The 19,689-nt window shown below is 38.0% G+C and overlaps 1 protein-coding gene across 5 annotated transcripts in view; it reads left to right on the top strand.

Moving 5' to 3' along the window:
• USO1 (USO1 vesicle transport factor) overlaps positions 1-19,689 on the top strand; it is a gene marked incomplete at both ends in the record, with an annotated part of 108,364 nt that overhangs the window by 29,063 nt on the left and 59,612 nt on the right. For 3 of the 5 annotated variants that reach the window (XM_080697563.1, XM_080697562.1, XM_080697560.1), the window contains 2 exons: positions 19,040-19,140; positions 19,579-19,681. In XM_080697563.1, coding sequence (XP_080553689.1) covers positions 19,040-19,140; positions 19,579-19,681 — 204 coding nt within the window. Of the gene's footprint in view, positions 1-2,177; positions 2,190-19,039; positions 19,141-19,578; positions 19,682-19,689 lie in introns of all 5 variants that reach the window. The other 2 variants (XM_080697561.1, XM_080697559.1) reach the window with 1 other exon arrangement.

The raw sequence follows: 19,689 nt of genomic DNA, 5'->3' as shown, positions 1-19,689 counted from the left end.
TAACCAGGCATGGTGGCGCACACTTGTAACCCTGTGCTTGGGAGGCTGACCGGAGGATTGCACAGGTTCCAAGCCAGCCTCAGCTACTTAGGCTCTCAGCAACTTAGTGAGATGCTATTTCCAAATAAAAATATAAAATAGGTCTGGGAGTATAGCCCGGAGGTAGAAAGCCTCTGGGTTCCACCCCAGTACCACCAAAACCAAATTTTTTTAAAATTAAAAATAAAAGTATATAGTAATAGTTTTTTATAGTTAGGTGATTTCTTTTGTCATAATTATGTTTAGAACCTCCTCTTTTGGTTTCTAATTTTATATTTGGGTTCTTTATTTTTTATTCAGCATCCAAAACTCCTTTGGATAAAAATAGGAAAATCAATTTTTTTGATAAACAGCAGTAGAAGCATTTTTTCTAGGAACTTTTTCTTCTAAAAATTTACTCTTTTCTTTTTTCTTATTTGCAGTACTTGGTATGGAATTCAGGGGCATTCTACCTCTGAGCTACACCCAGCACTATTTTTATTCTTTATTTCAAAACAGGGTCTCACTGAGTTGCAAATGGGCCTCACCAAGTAGCTAAGGCTGTCTGTGAACCATGATCTTTCTGTTTCTGCCTCCCGAATGCTGGGGTTACAAGCATGCACCACCACACCTGGCTCCTGAATACATTTTTTTTTTTTTTGGTGGGTCTGGAGGTGGAACCCAGGGGCATTTGACCTCTGAGCTACACCCTCTGCCCTATTTTTTTTTTTTTTTATTCTTTATTTTGAAACCGGGTCTCACTGAGTTGCAGAGGGCCTCACTAAGTAGCTGAGGCTGTCCGTGAACTTCAGCCTCCTAAATGCTGGGATTACAAGCGTTTTCCACCACACTCAGCTCTATTTTATTTTTCTATTTTTTATTTTTTTGGTGGTACTGGGGATGGAACCCAGGGGCCTTCTACCCCCGGGTTGTACTCCCAGACCTTTTTTAAAATTTTTTATTTTTTTTTTGCGGGTGTAGGGAGGGAATCCAGAGGCATTTGACCTCTAAGCTACACCCCCTGCCCAATTTTTTATTCTTTCTTATTTTGAAACAGTCTCACTGAGTTGCGGAGAGCCTCACTTAGTAGCTGAGGCTGTTCACGAACCACGATCCTCCGGTCTCAGCCTCCCAAATGCTGGGATTACAAGCATGAGTCACCACGCCCGGCTTTCCAGACTTATTTTATATTTTATTTGGAAACAGCGTCTCTTAAATCAGCTGAGGCTGGCTTCGAACTTGTGTTATCCTCCTTGTCTCCGCCTCCGCCTCCCAAGCACAGAAATTACAAGCGTGCACCACCACTACCGGCTTCTACTTCCGGGCTCCACTCCCAGACCTATTTTTTTATATTTTTTGGAAACAGGGTCTCTTAAACCAGCTGAGGCTGGCTTTGAACCTGCGCAATCCTCCTGTCTCGGCCTCCCAAGCTGGGGATTACAAACGTGCGCCACCACGCCTAGCTTGTATTTTTATTTTGAAACAGGACCTCACAAAGTTGCAGAGGGCCTTGCTAAGTGGCTGAGGCTGTCTGTGAACCGTGATTCCCGTCTCAGCTTCCTGAATGCTGGGATTACAAGCGTGCACCACTACACCCAGCTCCTGAATACATTTAAGAAAAATAGATATTGAGGTAGGCGTGGTAGCGCATGCTTATAATCCCAGTACTTGGGAGGCTGAGACAGGAGAATCCGGGTTTGCCACCAGCCTCAGGTACTTAGTGAGGCCTTCCACAACTTAGTGGGATCCTGTTTTAAAATAAAGAGCAAAAATTGGGCTTGGGGTATAGCTCAAAGGTAGAATGGCCCCTGGGTTCAATCCTAGCACCACACATAGAAAATACATTTTAAAAATTAGATATTGAGAAATGCTTCAGTTTTATTATGGATGCTTTCTCATTACTGCTTCATCAAAAGGTAATTCTTAGTTGACATAATGAATTCTATTTTAGAGGATATTTTATAACTTTTTAATTTAGTGATAAATCTCTTGTAAAGATATCTTAGCTGTTTGACTAAATTAATATGAGTGTCTTCTTCAAGAGATTATATTGCTTATTTTATTTTTAAGCTCTTATTTTATGTATATGCAACTACATTTTTAAAAAGCTATTTTTTATTACCTACTTGTCATTTACTTATTTTTGTCTACCTTTTCAGATGATATTGAAGGTAATAGATTGCACTTACATATGCATGATGTTTTAGGCATAATTTCCATAATAAAAGGACACTGTCAAGTAAAGTTTCTTCTGGCTGGTAAAAAAAAAACTCTGAGATTTGATTCACTGTATCAGAATTCCTTAATTAAAGAGGAATATTTGATAATCTCATGTTGCTGTTATTTCTTAGGGCTACTAAATCTGTCAACTGTGCAGAACACAAAAAATTTTCTAGTGCTTTTAAAAATAAAAGTAAAACTTTTTCTCTGGTAGGACAGTTTATTAAAAATTGTTTTGTGTGTGCTCCCTGGAAAAAAATTTAGACAGTTTATTTAAAATTAATATTTAAATATGTATACATATATATGTATACATATATACCTAAATTCAAGAAGAACTGGAAGGTATTTCAGTTCAAAGACTACTTATATATTGATATTGTCCCTTTAAAATGATGCATGCACAGTAATATTCTAGTTACTGACATTTTTTACATTAATTCATAGAACTTATTAATACCTTTTTCCTCTGATGATGTGTCGAGTTATATTTTAACTATATTTATTTTCCTCATAAAGTAACCAAATTATGTTGTTTTACTAATTTTCCTGAGATACTTAACTTTTTTAAGTGAAGCTTGAAATATTCTCAAGTAGATTTAAAATGGTACATAACAAAGTTGCCTATAAATAACAAAAAAAATAAAAACTAACTTACTAAAACATGCCACTTTACCTTATGTGATAATTTAGTCCCTCATTTGAAATCAGAAAATACCAGAGCATCTTGCCTTGACTCTCGTCGAGTCATTTCTTTTCATGTAGTACAGATTAATTATTTCCCTTGTTATTTTATCATATTTGTAAAGTGCTCTAAAGTTTTTGTTTTTGGTGGTACTGGGGATGGAACCCAGGTGGGATTCTATCTCCAGGCTACACCCCCAGCCTGATTTTTTTATTCTTGATTTTGTTTTATTTATTTATTTATTTATTTATTTATTTATTTATTTATTTATTTATTTATTGTGGTACTGGGGGTAGAACCCAGGGGCTTTTCTACCTCCAGGCTGTTCTCCCAGACCTATTTTATACTTTATTTGGAAACAGGGTCTAAGTTGCTGAGAGCCTCACTAAGTAGCTGAGGCTGATTTTGGACCTGTGTGATCTTCCTGTCTCAGCCTCCCAAGCGCTGGTATTACAAGCGTGTGCCACCATGCCTGACCTAATTTTCTGTTTCATAATAAATAATAAAAAATAGGGCTGGAGGTGTATCTTAGAAGTAGAATACCCCCTGGGTTCCATCCCCAGAATCGCAAAAAAAAAAAAAAAAAAAAAGTAGATCTTACTTATATACTGATAAGCTACAAAGTAAATCAGAGATATTCTGCTTCTTGCTAGATTATTTGTTAGCTTGTACTCAATGCAATCATTAAAGTGAATTTTTTCTGGTATTAGACCTGCATTCCTCAGTGCATTGAACAGAAGGGGTCGATAGCTAGATAACGTACAGTAATCCCCTCTGAAGCTCCACAAACTTACCTTGATGCTAAACCCTGAGAAGCCTCCAGAAAAGTAGTCTTATCAACTTCGTTTTAATGCAAAAATACTTATCTATAGGTGCCAGCTTTCACCAGGTACCTAGTAACATTCCACACTATTCTACATTTTGAAAAATACTAACCAAAATCTAAACCCTCAAGTTAGTTTTTTGTGTTTACCTACATAAAAATATTTCAGCCTGTAAAAAGTAATTTCATAGAATGAATCCATCAAATCTTGTATCTTTTTTCCTCTTTTTTTTTTTTTTTGTGGGTCTGGGGATGGAATCCAGGGGCATTTGACCTCCGAGCTACACCCCCTGCCCTATTTTTTATTCTTTATTTTGAAACCGGGTCTCATTGAGTTGCAGAGGGCCTAAGTAGCTGAGGATGTCCGCGAACCACGATCCTCTGGTCTCAGCCTCCCAAATGCTGGGATTACAAGTGTGCGCCACCATGCCGGCTCCCCCTTCCTTTTTAGTTTATAATTTATAATATATTCCCAGTTGACAGTGGACTTTTATTTTGAGCTTTTCTCTAGATTTTTTTTTTCCTCAAATGTTTTCACAAACTTTAGGCCCAAGGGTATTGTCATAATCAAGATTTTTTTTGCCAATTTAGAATTTTAAATAATTTGAATAAGTTGCAAGTATTACAGAATGGTAGCTTTCATGTCAGTTTTTTTATTTAGACTTCTCTTTTGTAAAACTTTGAAGATTGGGGCTGGGAGTGTAGCTCAGTGGTAGAGCAGTGGTAGAGTACTTACCTAACACACATGAAGGCCTGGGTTTAATAAAAAACAAACAAAATCTAAAACTTTTTAAAAACTACTTGAAAGTGTTACAGACATCATAACTTCATTTATTTTCTAAAAATGTTAACATTTTTCTAAGTAACCATAACCTCAGTGTCAGCACTGCTTTGGGGCTGCTTGCCTAAAGCTTTGAAGCCAACAGCACCTGGACTTCCACTGGAGCTGGGTGGCTGCTGCTTCCTTAGGGCAGGTACTCTCCATTCTCTCGCCCATGTCACATTCAGTTCCTCTCACATTATTCTTCTGCCTCTGTAGTTGAGTGTATATTCTCACCACTCAGAGGAAAGCAGTTATACTATATATTTTTTTAAAGCATTTTGTTAATTATGTACACAAGTGTTATCTCATTCAACAAATATGAATACATCCACAATTAGGTCAGTGTGCTATAGTAATCTCAATTTCTAGAGAGAGACAATGTTACTTCTCTCTTGGTTGGTTTTCCAGATTGAGACTTGTTTTTGCCCAGCCTCAAACTTGTGATTCTTTTTTGTTTTTTAATTTTTTTGGTGGTTCTAGGGGTGGACCCCAGGGGCTTTATACCTTCGGACTATACTCCCAGACCTATATTTTTATATTTTATTTGGAAACAGGGTCTCACTAAGTTGCTGAGAGCCTCACTAAGTAGCTGAGGCTGGCTTCGAACCTGTGTGATCCTCCTGTCTCAGCCTCCCAAGCGCAGGGATTACAAGCATGCGCCACCACACCTGGCTCAAACTTCTGATTCTCAAGGGATCTTCCTGCCTCAGCCTCCCAAGTAGCTGAGACTATAGGCATGAGCCACCATGACCATCATATTTTTGTATTTTTGAGGGGGGATGGGAATTGAACCCAAAGGCATTTTACCTCCAATTTACACCCCTAGCCCAGCTTTTCTTTCTTTTTTTCTTCCCCCTCCTCCCCAGGATTGAATCCAGGAGCATTTTGCCTCTGAGCTACATCCCAGCCCTATTTTTTATTCTTTAATTTGAAACAGGGTCTCACTAGATTGCTTGAAGGCTTCACTAAATAGCTGAGGCTAGCCACGAACCCGCAGTCTTCCTATCTCAGCCTCTGAAGTACTAAGATTACAAGCATGCACCACCATGTCCAGTTTATTCTTGTCGGGTTTTTTTTTCTCCTTTTTTTCCTTTTTTGGTGGTACTGGGGTTTTTGGAAACCCTTCTACCTCCGGGCTACACTCCCAGACCTATTTTATACTTTTTCATTTGGAAACAGGGTCTCTTAAGCCAGCTCAGCTGGCTTCGAACTTGTGTACTCCTCCTGTCTCCGCTTCCCAAGCACGGGGATTACAAGCGTGCACCACCACGCCCAGCTATTCTTGTCTTTTAACACAAATTTCTTATGTATTTAGAGAGCTATTTATTTGCCACATGTGTTCCCCATTCACCACTGTTCATTCAGTTTTGTTTTTTGTTTTGTTTTGTTTTTATGGTACTAGGGATTGAATTCAGAGGCATCCTACCTCAAAGTTGTATCCCAAACCCTACTTTTTATTCTTTATTTTGAAACAGGGTCTGAATACATAGTAGAAAGTCTCACTAAGTAGCTGAGGCTGGCCATCAGCCTGCAGTTCTCCTGTCTCAGCCTCCCAAGTAGTGGGATTACAAGCATGCGCCACCACACCCAGCTTCATTCCATTTTTTTCATCTGCTTTTATTTTATGTATTTATGTATGTATGTATATATGTATGTATGTATGTAATTATTTATTTTCTTATGTATTTATTTATTGCAGTACTGGGGATTGAACCCTGAGCCATTCTACCTCTGAGATACACCCCCAGACCTACTTTTTAAATTCTTTATTTTGAAACAATGTCTCACTGAGTTGCAAAGGGCCTCACTGCATAGTTGAGGCTGGCTGGGAGCCATGATCCTCCTGTCTCAGCCTCCCAAATGCTGGGATTACAAGCATGGGCCACCATGCCCGGCTTCATCTACTTTTATATAGAGAGAATTTTGTTAAAATTTGGCTAGAGATTTATTCCTAGGATGATCCACCATATAACCATGGTTCGTAGAGCTTTGGGGTGGCTTAAAAGAGTAGCCCATTACCCCACCAAATCTTGTGAAATTTTCTTGGCTGCATAGTTTCTTTCTCACTGAAGATCAGGATCGCTAGTCACAGTTGATTCTAAAGAGAAATTTTCAAAAGCTTCATATTTTCATGTCTTTTTCTGTTTCTTCAGTCTCCCTTTGCATTTAATGTCAGCCTGCAAATAAAGGGATAGGCATTTAATTCTTGCTGTTCACCTGGTGTTTTTTTCAGCTCCAATCATAAATTCACCTTTGAGCTTTCAAAGTCACCAAACAAGATTTTACTTTCCGAGTATAAAAAATTAGAACACAGAATTTTATCAGCTCCCAAAGGAAATCCTTCATGCAGATCCGTAGCACACAATGTCCCTTAAATCTGATCTAGTTAGGCTGGAATATTAGGCATCCTTATGATTAATAATAGGCATTTGTAGGGTCAAGCCTCTGCCACCTTAACTCAGTAATGCCAACAAATCAGTAGTCATATAGTATCATAATGATCACTTTTCAGTATAGTTGGTTTTTTTTTTTTTTTTTTTTTTTTTTACCCTTTCATCTCCTTTATTTTGCCTGAAGTGGAAAATAGTTTCTGTTTTCCTCAACAGTACTTTTGAAGCTACTACTAACTTGACAAAACTTGAAGGACAAAAAAATCAATAGTTTGCAAGTCTTAAATTCAGCGGTAGGGGTGATGGTGCATATCTATAAATCCCAGTACTTGGGAGGCTGAGACTGGAGGATTACAGGTTCTAGGACAACTTCAGCAATTTAGCAAGACTATCAGCAACTAGTGAGATCATGTTTCCAAAACAAAACATAAAGAGGACTGGAGGTGTAGCTTGGAGGTAGAATTCCCCTGTGTTCAAGCCCCAGTACCCAAAACTCCAGAAATGTGAATTTACTTTTATTTAGAATCCAAACTGGCCGGGCATAGTGGTGCACGCTTGTAATCCCCGCGCTTGGGAGACTGAAGACAGGAGGATCGCACAGGTTCGAAGCCAGCCTCAGCTACTTAGTGAGGTTCTCAGCAACTTAATGAGACCCTGTTTCCAAATAAAATATTAAAAAATAGGTCTGGGAGTATAGCCTGAAGGTAGAAAGCCCCTGGGTTCCACCCCCACTATGACCAAAATAAATGAATGAATGAATAAATGAATAAAAATAAAATCTAAACTGTCATAAACTCAAATAACTACTTTTGATAGATTATATGTACTTTTTCTACTTTTATAAGAAAAAGATAAATATATGATAAAATACAAGTATCAGAGAAGCAAGTTCCTGGAAATATGAAATATATCTTTTTCTTGTGATGCTAGAGATTGAACTCAGAAGTATTCTACCTCTGAGCTACATCCCCAACCCTATTTTATATTATTTATTTATTTACGGTACTGAAGGCCAAATTCAGGGGCATTCTACACCCCCCAGCCCTATTTTATTTTTTATTTTGCTGTTGCTGTTGTTATTTTTTGCTGTACTGGGGATGGAACCCAGGGGCATTCTACCTCCAAGCTACACCCCCAGCCCTATGTTTTATTCTTTATTTTGTAACAGGGTCTCACTGACTTGCAAAGGGCATCAATAAGTAGCTGAGGCTGTCCTCGAACTGCGATTGATCCTCCTATCTCAGTCTCCCAAAAGCTGGGATTACAAGCATGTGCCAGCATGCCCGGCTTGTTGTTGTTTTGTTATTTTGGTGCCAGATATTGAACTCAGGGGCTATCTCCAAGCTATTCCCCCTGGCCCTATTTTATTTTTTTTTAAAACATGACCTTTTAAAGTTGCTGAGACTGGCTGTGAACCTGCTATTGATCCTCATGTCTCAGCCTTCCAAGTACTGGCATTACAAACATGCATCACCATGTCCAACTTGTTTGTTTGTTTATTTATTGTGTGGTACGGAGGGTTGAACTCGGACAGTTTACCTCTGAGCTACACTCCCAGCCCTATTTTTTATTCTTTATTTTGAAACAGGATCTCACTGAGTTATAAAGGGCTGTCCATGAACCACAATCTTCCTATTTCAGCTTCCCAAATGTTGGGATTACAAGCGTGCGCCACCATGCTCGGCCTTTATTGTTTATTTTGAAACAGGGTCTCACTAAGTTGTGGAAGGCCTTACTAAGCAGTGAGGCTGGCTGTGAATCTTTGATCTTTCTGTCTCGGTGTTCCTAGTACTGGGATTACAAGCATTCACCACCATGCCTGGCTTTATTTTTTATTCTGAAACAGGGTCTTGCTAAGTTTCTGAGATGGGCCTGAAATCTGTAATTCACCTGTCTCAGTCTCCCAAGTACTAGGATTACAAGTATGTGCCACCAAACCTGGCTTATATTTTATTTTGAAACTGAGTCTAAGTTGCTGAAAATAATCTCAAACTTGTGATCCTCCTGTCCGAGCCTCCCAAGTAATAGGATTGCAAGCTTGTGTCACCACACCCGGCATTTTCTTTTTTTACATCTTTTGCATTTTGGTGGTAATATTAATAATAATCTTTAAAGATTCTGATACTTTTTACTGTTCATCACGCCCTTTTCCTTAAAGCACTTTCTTAATTCTGTTTCTCAGTCTCCATAGTCTACTGGTTGTCTTCCTGTCTCCCCAGTCTGTTAATACTGAAATGCCCCAGGATACAGACTTTCTTTTTAAGGTCCAGGAACTGAACTCAGGTGCATTCTACTTCTTAGGTACAACCTCAGCCCTTTTTAATGTTTTATTTTGAAACAGGATCTTTCTAATTTGCTAAGGCTAGCCTTGAACCTGGGATCCTCCTGTCTCAGCCTCTCAGATATTAGGATTACAGACATGTACCACTATGCTAGCAGATTTTTTTATCTTCTTTTTCTTGGTGATTGCATCTATACTGTTAATTTCAAATAACATTTATATGCTTGCCATTCTCAGATGTACATTGTTAACCTAGACCTCTCCACTGAGATAATATACATATTCATATACCAACATATTCAACTTACCACTTGATATCTCTACTTGGATTTCTTCCCACACATACAGCTTTATTGAAGTGCAATTGATATATAGTAACTGCACATATAATTACATAATAAATATGCAATTTGATTAATTTGGGTGTATATATAAACTTGTGAAATTACCACCACCACTACCAAAATAATGAATTTATCCAAAAGCTTCCTGTACTTACTTGTAATCCATTTAGTCACAAATCTGCTTATGCCACTTTACTGTAGATTACCTTATATTTTTCTAGAATTGTACATAATTGAGATCATTTACTATGTACGTGGCAGGGGTGATCCTAGCTTCTTTGACTCAATAATTTTTAAAACTATCACCCATGTTGTATATGAGTGCTCTATCCTTTTTATTGCTGAGTGGTATTCTCTTGAATGCACTGATATGATCAGAGCCCTCATGATCTAGTAACTACCTAAACCCCACCTCTAATCTGGGTTGCTGTGGAGACCACACTTTGAACACAGCAGCTTTGGGGGACATTCTAGATCCAAGCTATGAGAGTAGGCATATTTGGGGGCTTTTTTTTCTTTTAATACTGGGGTTTGAACCCAAGGCCTCATGCATCCTAGGCATGTGCTGTACCACTGAGCATATCCTCAGTTCTGCTTTGTTTTGTTGCAGGTCTGTGGATGGAACCCAGAGGCATTTGACCTCCGAGCTACACCCCCCGGCCTATTTTTTATTCTTTATTTTGAAACTGGGTCTCACTAAGTTGCGGAGGGCCTCACTAAGTAGCTGAGGCTGTATGTGAACCGCGATCCTCCAGTCTCAGCCTCCCAAATGCTGGGATTACAAGCGTGCGCCACCACGCCCAGCAGCTCTGGGGTTTTGATTATGTCCATTTTCATTAAGTTTTTCTTTTGTAACTTAAGCCTTTCCTTTTTTATAAAATATTCATGTATAGTGTATATGTGGATTATGTTTTTATATCTTTTGAGTAAATGCCTAGGATTTGAATGGCCAAGTATCATTCATAAATTGTCAAACCATTCTTTAAAGCAGTTGTAATTTTTTATATTTCTACCAGGAGTGTATCAGTTCTAGGTCTTCTATATACTTCCAATACTTGGTGTGATCAGTTACTATTTTTTTCTTTATTTTAGCTCTTCTAGTAGCTTATCTATTTAAATTTTTTTTTTCTAGAAGCCGGGCGTGGTGGCGCACACTTGTAATCCCAGCATTTGGGAGGCTGAGACCAGAGGATCGTGGTTCGCGGACAGCCTCAGCTACCTTAGGCCCTCTGCAACTCAGTGAGACCCTATTTCAAAATAAAGAATAAAAAATAGGGCAGGGGGTGTAGCTCGGAGGTTAAATGCCTCTGGGTTCCATCCCCAGACCCACAAAAAAACAAAAAATTTTTTCTAGTAGTGGGAATTGAGCTTGGGCAGTCTACCTCTGAGTTACACCCATAGCCCTATTTTTTTATTCTTTATTTTGAAACAGGGTGTTACTACATTGTAGATGGCCTCATTAAGTAGCTGAGGCTGGCCGTGAACCTGCAATCCTTGCTAGTAACTTATTATAATTTTAATTTGAAATGAAAAATTAGGTTAAACAAATTTTCGTGTGTGTGTGTGTGTGTGTGTGTGTGTGTGTGTGTGTGTGTGTTAGTTACTGGGGATTGAACCCAGAGGCATTCTACTTCTGAGCCACACCCTAGCCCTTTTAATTATTTTCTTTTGAAACAGGATCTTGCTAGGTTGCTGAGAATCTCACTAAGTTGCTGAGGCTATCCTCAAACCTGTGATCTTCCTGTTTTAGCCTCTCAAGTACTGAGATTACAGGCATGCACCACTATACCAGCTCACATGTGAATTTGGTTTTTTCCACCCATGTATCTTTATTCATTGCCAAAGTGTTTTATTCTAATCTTTTGTCTGGTGTGTGTGTGTGTGTGTGTGAGAGAGGGGGGGGGAGATATTGAGGATTGAACCTTGAACCCCAGGGGCATTCTACCTCTTAGCTACAACTCCCTAGCTTTATTTCTTATTCTTTATTTTGAAACAGCAGAGGGCCTCACTAAATAGCCAATGAACCAGCAATCCTCCTGTCTCAGCTTTCCAAGTACTGGGATTACAAGTGTGCATCATCATACTCAGCTCCTAATGTTTTTCAGAGAGTAAAAGTTTACACATTTTTACCAAATCTAAGATTACTAAGATTTCTCCCTGTTTTCTTTGTAAGGTTTATAGTTTTTTTTCTTTTTTTTTAAATTTTTTATTGGTACACTGTATTCATACACCATAGTGGGATACAAACTTTTGTAGACATACATGCACACGTCGCCCAGTCAGCCCCCACGCGATCCCCACCCCATTCCCTCCCCATCCCTCCTTCCCATGCTTGGCTTAGTGGTTGACATCTAGTATTATAGCAATTTATCCAAAATTTAAAACAATAATCTCAAATAACAGTTTCATTTGTCTGATACCAAGCTTTTGATAACTTAAAGATAACATTTCAATATTTCTTTTTGCTTTCTTTCTTACCAGAGAATATTTTTTTCTTTTCTTTTTTTTAGGTGAAACTATCATATATTTATATATTTATTTTTCAGAAAAAAAAATCTATCCTAATATAGAATATGGACTCTAGATACCCAAAACGATCTCGAAAAAGAACAAAGCTGGAAGATATATATTTTCTGATTTCAAACCATATAAAGCTACAATAATTGAAACAGTGTAGTACTGTTCTAAAGGCAGATATATAAACTATTGGAGTTAAATAAAAGCCTAGAGCTAAATTCTTTCATATATTGTCAAGTTATTTTTGACAAGGTTTCCACGAACATTTGGTGGTGGAAATAATAATCTTTTAACTAAATATTGTTGAAAAATAATAATTACATAAAAAGAATAAAATTGGACCCTTACCTAACACCATATACAAATATTAACTCAAAATAGATAAAAGACCTAAATATAAATCTTAAGACTATAAACTTTTAGAAGAAAATCTGGGTCATAAAACCTCACAACATTGAAATTGGCAGTGATTTCTTGGATATGATTTCAATGGCACAGGCAACAGAAGAGTATACAAACTCCCTAAAAAATTAAAAAAAAAATATTGTATATCCAAAGACAATGTAAACAGAGTTAAAAGTTACTGATTGAATGGGATAAAATATTTCTAAATGCTATATCTGAAGGTATATTAATATTCCAACTAGAATTCCTAAAAATTAACAACAATAAAAGTAAACAATACAATTTAGAGATAGGTAAAAGACTAACATAAGTAATGAATCTCCACAGATAAATAATCTTAGTTGTCTGTTGGATGGAAAATCTTGTTTCTCTGGTTCTGGTGTGTGTTACCTATTTCTTCTTTGTAGTTAATCTCTTTGAGTATTTTCTCTAGTGCTGGTTTTGAAGACATAAATTCCTTCCGTTTCTGTTTGTCATGGAAGCTTCTTATTTCTCCATCTAATTTGATAAAAAGTTTTGCTGGTTAGGAAATTTTTGGCTGGAAGTTGTTTTCTTTCAGAGTTTGGAATATGTTACTCCAAGCCCTTCTGGCTCTCATGACTTGGTTTGGGAAGTCTGGAGTGATTCTCATTGGTTTGCCTCTGAATGTCACTTGGCCCTTTGTTTTTGTTGCCTTTAAGATTCTCTGCTTGGCTTCCACAGTGGTCATTTTGACAATTATGTGGCGTGGGGATCCTCTTCTCTGATCCTGTCTAAAGGGAGTTCTATAAGTTTCCTGGACCTGTGTATCAACCTCTTGCTCTATGTTTGGAAAATTTTCTGCTATTACTTCTTTGAAGAGATTGTTGATCCCTTTGGTTTCACCTTCTTTTCCCTCCTCTATTCCAATTATTCTTAGGTTAGCTCTCTTAAAATGGGCCCATATTTCTTCAATGTCAGATTTCTGCTGTCGGATATTTTTTTCTAGATTTGAAACTATGTTCATTTTTTTGAATGATCATCTTCTAAGAGTGAGATTCTATTCTCCTCTAGTCTAATTGGTTGTTTGTACTTTGAATTGAGGCCTTTACTTCATTAATTGCATCCTTTATCTCTTTTTGGCTCTCTCTGAATTCTTTTCGAAACACCTCTATTATTTCTACAGTTATTTTCCTGATTTGATCTTCTAGAAATCTCTGAATTTCTGTTTTATCGGGTTCTGATGTTGTAGGGTTGTGGGCATTCATTGCTCCATTGTTATTCCTCTTTCCCATGATTTTGGAAGTTTGTGCCTTGTCTGGGTTCTTCCCTTGGGTCACTATGACTTCACTTAAGGTGCTCTGGATCTCGAGTCTGTGGTATCTCAGACCCCACTACTCCTTTACTGGGTTGTATCACAGAGTTTCAGACCCAGGGAGTTGATAGAGGTTGCTTTAGACTATGGGGGGTGCCAGTTTGGGCGTTCTCCTATGGTGTGATATCTCTGCCACCGCCACTCCCCCACTGGGTCAAGTCCCTGGGAATCAGTACTGGGATTTCTCCTCTGTGGCCCGCAGTTTTACTCACTGTTGTTGAGTACGCAGATGGAGCTGTAGTGGACTCGGTGAATTCGCTGCTGCTGCCGCCGCCGGTGACAATATGGTGCCGCTGCCACACCCTCGGCCGTGAGGCTGGCGTATTTGTTCTCTGGTTTTGAGCTCCGCTCTGAGTCCCTGCAGCGTGTGCTGAGCTCAGCCACTGGGAGCTTTAGATGCTCTCTGCGCCGAAAAATCCTGCCCGGCTGTTCCGCAGTGGCTCACCTCGGCTTGCTGTAGCCGTCTGGTGAATTCGCCGCTGCCGCCGGCAGTATGGCGCTGCTGCCGCGTCCTCGGGCGTGAGGCCGGTGTATCTCCTCTGTGGCTCTGAGCTTTGTTCTGAGTCCCCTTCCTCTCTGGAGCCTGGTGATTTTTTTGTTTCTCTGGTGATGGTGTTTTCTGGCTATGAAAGGTGCTGATTTTGTGGTAATGGAGATTGGTTGTTAGCGGGGCTCTTAAGCCCCACTTTTCTCGGTCGCCATCTTCCCGGAAGTCCTCAGGTTTATAGTTTTAACAATTAAGATTAAATCTGTGGTCCATTTGTTTTTACACTAAGGTTTGTGATCTGTCTGAAGTTAATTAGCTCATTTCTGGGCTTTCTGTTCTCTACATGGTACTGTTTTGGTTACTATAGTTATATAATATTGAGATTATATAATATAAACTTTGTTCTTTAGAATTACTTTCACTGATTCAGATTCTTTGCATCTATCTGCATGCTTAGTTTTAGAATCAGCTTGTCAGTTTTTTGTTTTTTTTTTTTTTTTTTTGTGTGTGTGTGTGTGTGTGTGTGTTACACTAACGATTGAATCCAGGAACATTCTATTTCTGAACTACCCCCCGAGTTCTGTTTTTTGTTTTTATTTTGAAACAGGCTCTAGTCTCATTACTTGCTGAGGCTATCCTCAAACCTGTAATCCTCCTGTCTCAGCCTCCTAAGTATTCACATTATAAGTATATGGCACTATGCCTGTCCAGCTTGTCACTTTTAATAAAAAAGGCCAACTGAGGTTTCAATAGAGATTTTATTAACTCTAGAGGTTGATTTGGGGAAAACTGACAGCTTAAAAATACTGACCTGATGTAAGTGCACAGTATCTCTCTTTAGGTCTTTAATTTCTCTCAGCAATGATTTGGAGTCTTGCAATATAAGTCATACACATCTTTTTTCAAATATATACTTTTTGGTGCTTTTGTAAGTGATAATTTTTGTAAATTTTAATTTCTAGTTGCTCATTGCTAGTATATAGAAATATAGCTAATTTTACTTATTGACCCTTTATCCTATAACTCTAAGCTCTTATTTATTCTAATCACTTTTTTCATAGATTCTATAAAATTTTTCATGTAGAAAAACATCTCACCTACAAATAAAGACAGTTTTATTTCTTTTCTATTCTATATATCTTTCATCTTTTTCTTGCTTCACGGTACTGATTAGAATCTTTAGTACAATGTTGACTAGAATTAGAGAGAGTGAATATTCTTGCCTCCTTCCTGTTCTTCAAGGGAAAACATTAAGTCTTTCACTAATAAGTATGATATTAAGCCCAGTATGGTGGTACACACTTGTAATCCCAGTACTTGGGAGATTGAGACGGGAGAATCATGGTTCGAGGACAGCCTCAGCTACTTAGGCTCTCCACAACTTGGTGAGACCTTGTTTCAAAATAAAGAATAAAAAATAAGGCTGAGGTATAGCTTATCAGTAGAATACTCCTGGGTTCCATTCCCAGTACCACAAAAAAAAGAAAAAAAGAAGAAAAAAAAGGTCTATGGTCTGAGGGTGTAGTTTGGAGGTAGAATGACCCTGGATTCAATCCCCAGTACAGCAATAAATAAAGTATGGTGTTAGATGTAAGCTTTTTTTTTTTTTTCTTTTGTGGGTTTGGGGATGGAACCCAGGGGCATTTGACCTTCGAGCTACACCCCCTTCCCTATTTTTTATTCTTTATTTTGAAACAGGGTCTTACTTAGTTGCAGAAGGCCTCGCTAAGTAGCTTAAAGCTATCCGTGAACTGCAGTCCTCCGGTCTCTGCCTCCCAAGCGCGGGGATTACAAGCGTGCACCACCACGCCTGGCTTAGATGTAACAAGCTTTTTATAGATGCTCTTTGTGACCGAGTCTTTTGGCTTTAGATATTATATGTTTACCACTCTATTTGGTGTTCCCATCCAGATCTCTTCACTGACATCTATCCTTATATTTATTCAACTGCCTACTTGATATATCCACTTTGATTTTCATAAGGTATTTCAAACTTAACATGTTCAAAATCAAACTTGGAATTCTCTCTTTACTCCTAAAATTCTTCTTCCATGGTGTTCCTATCTCAATAAGTGAAAATTCCATTTTTTCAGTTCGTCAGGCTAAAACCATTGGAATCACTTTTCCTTTCTCTTTACTTCCCTCATACCCATTTATGCAGTATATCAACAAATCTGGCTCCCTCCATTTTCACAGAAATCGTGACTCCTTTCGCCTCTTACCTTGCTGATTGCCTTGTGACCTGACTCCCTGTGCTCCCTCACCATCTCTTCTAAGTATAGCAGGCAGTGTAATTGTTTTAAATTGCAGTGTTTTCTACCCAAGAGTATAGTTGTGGTTCCTTCTCTTCCTCCTCTCCTTCCTTTTTTTTTTTTTTTTTTTTTTTGATGCTGAGGATGGAACCCAAGGGCATTCTATCTCTCTTCTCCACCCCAGGCCTTTTTGTTTTGTTTTGTTTTGTTTTGTTTTAAAATGGATCTCTGAGCTGGGCGTGGTGGGGACAGCCTCAGCTACTTAGTGAGGCCCTCTGCAACTCAGTGAGACCTGGTTTCAAAAAATAAATAATAAAAATTAGGGCAGGGGCTGTAGCTCGGAGGTCAAATGCCCCTGGGTTCCATCCCCAGACCCGCAAAAAATAAGTAAGTAAGTAAGTAAGTAAGTAAGTAAGTAAGTAAAATGGATCTCTGGATTTCTAAGAGTTTTGCAATGTTGCTGAGACTGTCCTCAAACCTGAAATCCTCCTTTCTTGGCCTCCCAAGTATTGAGATTACAGGTGTGTACCATCACACCCAGCTGATAGTATAGTTTTAAAACTCAAAGAGTGAATTATTTTACTGACATAAGAGATGATTAAGAGAATGATCAACCTACCAACCTGGTGCATAATCAAAATTAAAAACATTTCCTTTTGGTCTCTTTTTTCTCTACAAAACAATAAAATAGTATTGTCACTGTCACTGTTGATTGCTTTCTTTTATCCTGTTATCTGCTGGGTATTTTTTCCATTTCTACATTGTTTTAATATTAAAATCCTACACTTAAAAGAGAGCTTTCTGAGAGATGGTGAACGGGTTTGATCTTGAATGCTGGCTCCAATAGTTTGTAGTCCTGCCTAGAGTAATATGTGTAAAAAGATTCTGAGAGCTGGGCATGGTGATGCACACTTGTAATCCCAGTACTTGGGAGGCTGAGACAGGAGGATCATGCAGGTTCGAAGCCAGCCTCCTACTTAGGCTCTCAGCAACTTAGTGAGACCCTATTTCCAAATAAAGTATAACATAGGTCTGAGAGTGTAGACCAGAGGTAGAAAAGCCCCTGAGTTCCATTTCCAGTACCAAAAAAAAAAAAAAATCTGATGTCCTCAAAGGCTGTGATCAGTCACCTCTGTCTGGTATGATGAGGGGATGGGGAGTAGCATTTTGCCATCTCTGAATTGACTTTGTAATGTAGGCAGAGCCCAAGTGAGCATTTGCTTTGGCAGTTGTTCTTTCCAGTTGTAATGATCCTTTTGAAAATGCAATAACAAAGAGTTAATAATAAATAAATGAAATAATAAATAGTTTAATCTAAAAATTTAAATATTAGGGAAAAATATAAAGTCTTTTGAAGGATAAATGAGAAATGTTGAGTTCTGATTTTTTCGGCAAATAGTTTGGTTTTTTTGGCAGCACTAGGGATGAAAACCAGGGGCATTCTACCTCCAAGCTACATCCCCAGCCATATTTTTTATTCTTTATTTTGAAACAGGGTCTCACTGAGTTGCAAAGGGCCTTACTAAGTAGCTGGAGCTGACTTGGAACTTGCACAAACCTCCTGTCTCAGCCTCCCAGATGTTGGGATTACAAGTGTGTGCCACCACGCCCAGCTGCCAAATAGTTTTATAAGCACTGTAAGATAATGAAGAATGTGCAGATGATTGATTTAATTCTATGGTTAAATTATTCAGTATAACAGTAACAATCAGCAAAAACTGTATGTTTGACAATTTGTTGAAAGGATATTTAAGATATATTTATACTCTTTGAAGTTGGGTAGTCTTGTGAGTTTTGGTAAGAGAATGCAGTAGTGTAGCTACTACCACATTCAAGATAGAAATTTTTTTTTTAACATTAGGGATTGAACTCAGGGGCATTCTACTCTGAGCTACAGCCTCAACCCTTTTTTCTTTCTTTCTTTTTTTGCAGGTCTGAGGATGGAACCCAGGGGTATTCAACCTCTGAGTTACACCCCCGCCCTATTTTTTTATTCTTTATTTTGAAACTGGGTCTCACTGAGTTGTGGAGAGCCTCACTAAGTAACTGAGGCTGTCCACAAACCACGATCCTCCAGTCTTAGCCTCCCAAATGCTGGGATTACAAGCGTGTGCCACCACACCGGGCTCTCAGGATAGAATATTTCTATCATTTCATGCAGTTCTCTTGCTCTAAAACTTAACCTAATGTTCTTAAGAAAACATGAATTATTTCATGATCTTCAGATATCATATTTAAAGAATGAAAATGTATTTAAATGGCATTGAAAATTATCTTAAGAATAAAGTTTTCTTTTGTAATTGATAACTTTAGAGACCTGATAACACTAGTGGCCATACTATTTCAGTGTGGGATTGTTTAAATACCAGGAAAATGATAATTTTTGCTTAACTCTTCAGTGAAAAGAGTATTTACAATAACATAGTGTCATGTTGAAGTACTGTACTTTTTAATATTACAGAAGAAAATTCCACAAGACAGAGTGAGGATTTGGGAAGCCAGTTTACCGAAATTTTCATTAAGCAGCAAGAAAATGTCACTCTCCTTTTATCTTTATTGGAGGTAAATAAGGAACCTTGAATTTTTTTGTCATCTTAATAAGCCTTTATTTTGGGGGGGGGTTATTATAGAAGCAACATGTATATATACCTTTTAAATTAGTGAAGTTTATTGTGACATTTCTATATGCTTACATGATAAATACCATCTATATCTTATTTCCATTTCTACAAAATACTGTTTAGTCCCATCATTAACATTTAGTCATTCTAATAAATATATATCAACTCTATTTTCTTCTTTTTGCTTTTGTTTTTTTCTGTACTGGGTGTTGAACCCAGGGCCCTTACCACTGTACCACTAAGCTACATCTCCAACTGCTTATTTTCAAAAGTTTACTTCATTTTTACATGTAGTATCTGGTATCACTACTAGTTGAAAAATGTTTTTCTTGAAGATGTAAATTATAAATATTAAATATTTTAAATTATTTTATTGTAGGAGTTTGATTTCCATGTCCGCTGGCCTGGTGTGAAGCTTCTAACTTCTCTTTTGAAACAACTAGGGCCTCAGGTGCAACAGATTATTTTAGTCAGTCCCATGGGTAAGTGA

The sequence above is a fragment of the Muscardinus avellanarius genome (assembly GCF_963383645.1).
Source record: "Muscardinus avellanarius genome assembly, chromosome: 6".
Lineage (NCBI taxonomy): Eukaryota > Metazoa > Chordata > Mammalia > Rodentia > Gliridae > Muscardinus > Muscardinus avellanarius.
Note: the sequence above shows the minus strand (reverse complement) of the source record. Positions and strands in the feature narration are given on the sequence as shown.